At 39.5% G+C, this 3,938-nt stretch overlaps 1 protein-coding gene across 1 annotated transcript; it reads left to right on the top strand.

The window, feature by feature from the left end:
• Positions 1 to 1,605: 1,605 nt before the first annotated feature.
• LOC103518237 (adenosine receptor A2b) lies at positions 1,606 to 1,969 on the top strand (the record flags this gene model as incomplete). Its single annotated transcript, XM_008483296.1, has 1 exon — positions 1,606 to 1,969. A coding segment is annotated over exon 1 (364 nt), but the record flags the coding sequence as incomplete, so codon positions are not given.
• Between the last annotated feature and the right edge of the window lie 1,969 nt (positions 1,970 to 3,938).

Below are 3,938 nucleotides of genomic sequence, written 5' to 3'. Positions count from 1 at the left end.
GGCGGAGCGCTATCGCGTTCCGTAATTGAATTGAATTGATGTGTTAAAATATGACAGAGATTTGCAGCATATACCTACCTACCTAAAATGCGTGCTACATTCACTAACAAACACCTATCATTGTTCTATACTGGAGTACTAAAATACCTTTTCCGAGAATATTGGTGACTTAGGTACCTATCTAACTGAAAGGATTGATGAGTTTAAATCAAAATCAAATCTCAAATTCTTTGTGGTAAATCGAAGCTTTTTCACAACTTTTGTGGATATCACAACATTACGAAGCTCCTTCTTTGCAATCAATTTCCATATTTCACTAATCTGTTTACACTGGTAATGCCGCCACTGGTCGGTACTCGATTAAAGTAGCTACTCAATTGTCCTCACGAGGCTGAGTGCACCCCGAACTCCAAGCACAGAGCCGAAAAAAACCTCGGCCCCGCCGGGAAACGAACCCGGACCTCCTGCATGCAAGCCTAGTGTGATACCCACTCGGCCACGGAGGTTGCTTACGATTGGTGAGTTACTAAAATTACTTTTTAAACGAAAACGTTAAACGAAATTACTTTCTCAAACTCACCTTTACACCTCACCCTTAAAATTACTTTCTAATCCCGTCTTCATCACGTTTATTTTTCATTAAAAAAGTTTCAATTTTATTCTTTCCACTTCCCACTTTCAATTTTCAAAGTCTTGAAAAGTTCCCCTCAGGGGACAGCTCTGTCATCGATGGTCTTTTCATTACCTACTTTCAACGTTCAAGGTCAGATTAAACTTTCCGGGGCTGATTTTATCCTAATGATGCGATTATGTTCGTTCTCGGAACGGTTGGCTTTCTCCTACCCTGTCTTCTTTCTCTTTTCGCTTTGGGAGCGATAAGACCCTAGCAGTTACAGTTCCCTCTATCAAACCTTTTACTTAAAAAGAAGAAGAAGAAAAAAACTAGATAGGTATTGTCTACAAATCTACATGTTGAGTAGGTACCTAACTCGGAAAATATAAAATAAGTAGGTACTTACAAAGCAGATGTCTACATGTATACCTTTCAGAGTATAAACAGATAAAAAGTATAGGTGCAAGTACCTAAGGTAAGGAGGTACATAGCTTCTATCTCCGACTCAGCTGCTTATTTTACATTGGAAACTATGCTTGTTCTTATTTTGACGATAACTTCTTTACCGTTTCATATTTTTCAACGATCTAAAGCGGAAAATGTTCCCCACACGCCCAAGAATTCAACAGTAATGTAAAAACCAATACAGAGTCAGGCGTATAGGACTTACAAGAGAAAAAAGATAAGCACCTTGCGTCAGGCTAAATAAGCCTGACGGGGCCTGTGCTGAAATGACACTGTCAGGCATATACGCCAGACGGGGCGTCCAAAGTGTTAAGCTTGAATATCAACCCTATAGACACAAACTTACCAAAGATTGGCATAGGTATACCTATGTCCGTAAGATTGGCATAGGTATACCTAATTAAGTAAGTATTTAAAATAAATGAACACCTAGAAATAATAAATAAATCAATAAATTAACCTTTGAAATAAACAAATAATAAATAAATGACTAAATAAATAAATTTATTCATCGGGAGTGACGAACAATGGACGCTCTCAACGTCCCGTACACAATATGCGAGGTGCTCGTAGCCCTTGGCGCGGTCATAGGCAACTCGCTAGTCATCGTCGCCTTCGGGCGAGAAAAACGCCTGCGGCGCCGAACAAACTACTACATCGTCTCCCTCGCAGTGGCGGACCTACTAGTTGGCCTTGTGGGGATCCCTTGCGCCCTTCTGGCCAGTGTCGGACTCCCGAGGCACCTGTATGCGTGTCTGTTCACGATTTCTCTCCTGGTGGTGCTGTGTACGATTTCGATCTTCTGTTTGGTGGCCGTTTCGGTGGACCGCTACTGGGCGATTCTGTTCCCGATGGGATACGCGCGGAATGTGACCACCAAGATCGCTGTCTGTAAGTAGAAATAACGTACCTACCTGGTACTGTGTTACATTATTATTTTTTTAAGAGGTTTGACAGAGGGAACTGTAACTGCCAAGGTCTTCACACCACTGACATCTTGTTAGGCGAATGTGACAGTCTATTTATCCGTCGTGATTGATATCTTGTAGGAGTAGTTAATATGGGAGTATATTCTCTATCTATATAGGACATATAGTTACTATAAGACATAGTTACTGTGAATGGTGAGGATGCATAACAGTATTGGTATTGACCTGCCAAAATATACTAGCTGATGTGGGACTATCAACAGCGAAAAGAACAAGGTGGACCGCTACTGGGCGATTCTGTTCCCGATGGGATACGCGCGGAATGTGACCACCAAGATCGCTGTCTGTAAGTAGAAATAACGTGCCTACCTGGTACTGTGTTACATTATTATTTTTTTAAGAGGTTTGACAGAGGGAACTGTAACTGCCAAGGTCTCATCCTCCAGAAATCGAAGATAGAAGGAAGACAGGATAGGAGAAAGCGAGGTGTTCCAGGAAAGAAAATTATCCGATCAGGATAAAATCCGGCCCGGGCGGGAACCGATCCCGCGGCTTATTATTTTTATTTTATTATTATTTTATTTATTTTTTAAAGAGGTTTGATAGAGGGAACTGTGACTACCAAGGTCTTACCGTCCCGAAATCGAAGAGAGAAGGAATACAGGATAGGAGAAAGCCATCAGGTGTTCCAGGAAAGAAAATTATCCGATCAGGATAAAATCCGCCCCGGGCGGGAACCGACCCCGCGGCCTAGCGGGAGAGAAGGAAAGAAGAGAGAAAAGAAAGAAAGAAAAAAAAGGTTTAAAAATAATTTTATTATGTAAGTAATAACTGAGTAAAACTTTAGATCTATATTCTATATTATACCTACCTACTTGTCAACATAAAAATCGAAATTGCTAATAGATAACCAAAATGCAAAACCTCTCAAATTGTACCTAGGGATAAGCTGACAAGGTTAGGTAGCTAAAATTAGCTATTAACTTATGTCCAGAGATTTTGACATCTCCACTATTTTTAGTCCGTCCTTCCCTTATTATTACGATAGTAATAAAAAGGTATAAGGGACGGACTATTGTATTCGGTTCGGTGTCGTCTGTCTGTGTGTCTGACCCCATAGAAGGACTTATCCAAACCTAGTCGACCTATATATATCAAATTAAAGGTCTTTTTACCAGGAACACGAAAGTGGTGGTGCAAATTTTGTCCAGAGAACCAAAAAGCCAAAAAACCAGAAAAAACGGTTTTTTGGTGGATGTGACAGTTTACTTTCCCTATATTTTCATTCAATAAGAGAGAATATCTAGGTACATATTACATACCTAAATAGGTAGGTAGGTACCTAGATTTTTTTTTTTTTTTTTTTTTTTTTTTCTTTTTGAGAACATGGAAAATGAAAATTTGAACAGGCCATAACTAATCCCCGAATTCACTCAATGAGCGAAAAAACTGCTCACTCCGCGTAGTAAAAAATGCCAATTGCTCAATCCCCGAAATTCGACAAGGGATAAACTGTAAATAACTAAATAGCTCAGTGCGCGGACTGAATTTATGGAAAAGCTAAATCCCCGAAATCGACCATTGAGCATCATGAGAAAGAAGAGTAAACTGCTCACTCCGCGGAGTGGAAATAAATGCCAGACCGCGGATGGTGCTCAAACCCTTTGTATCGTTAATATCTCCGTAAATAATGATTTCTCAGGAAATTCAAGATAATGGAATTAAAGAGGACAAAAAAGGGTACTTTTCTATCAGGAGAAATTCAATGGGTTTCAGTGGAAAATTTATTGAAGAAAAATTGAATTGAAAAAATTGTAGTTTTTAAAGATACAAAAAAATCTTTTTCTCAAGCCTCTGGTTGTGTTGGAGGGAAGGTGTTTCCAAATGTGTGAGATCTATCTTATAGCAAATTTTGTTTTCTTTTCAATGGT

Source organism: Diaphorina citri, unplaced genomic scaffold, assembly GCF_000475195.1.
Source record: "Diaphorina citri unplaced genomic scaffold, Diaci psyllid genome assembly version 1.1 scaffold2126, whole genome shotgun sequence".
NCBI lineage: Eukaryota > Metazoa > Arthropoda > Insecta > Hemiptera > Psyllidae > Diaphorina > Diaphorina citri.
The sequence above is the reverse complement of the archived record's forward strand: the minus strand, read 5'-3'. Positions and strand labels throughout refer to the sequence as shown.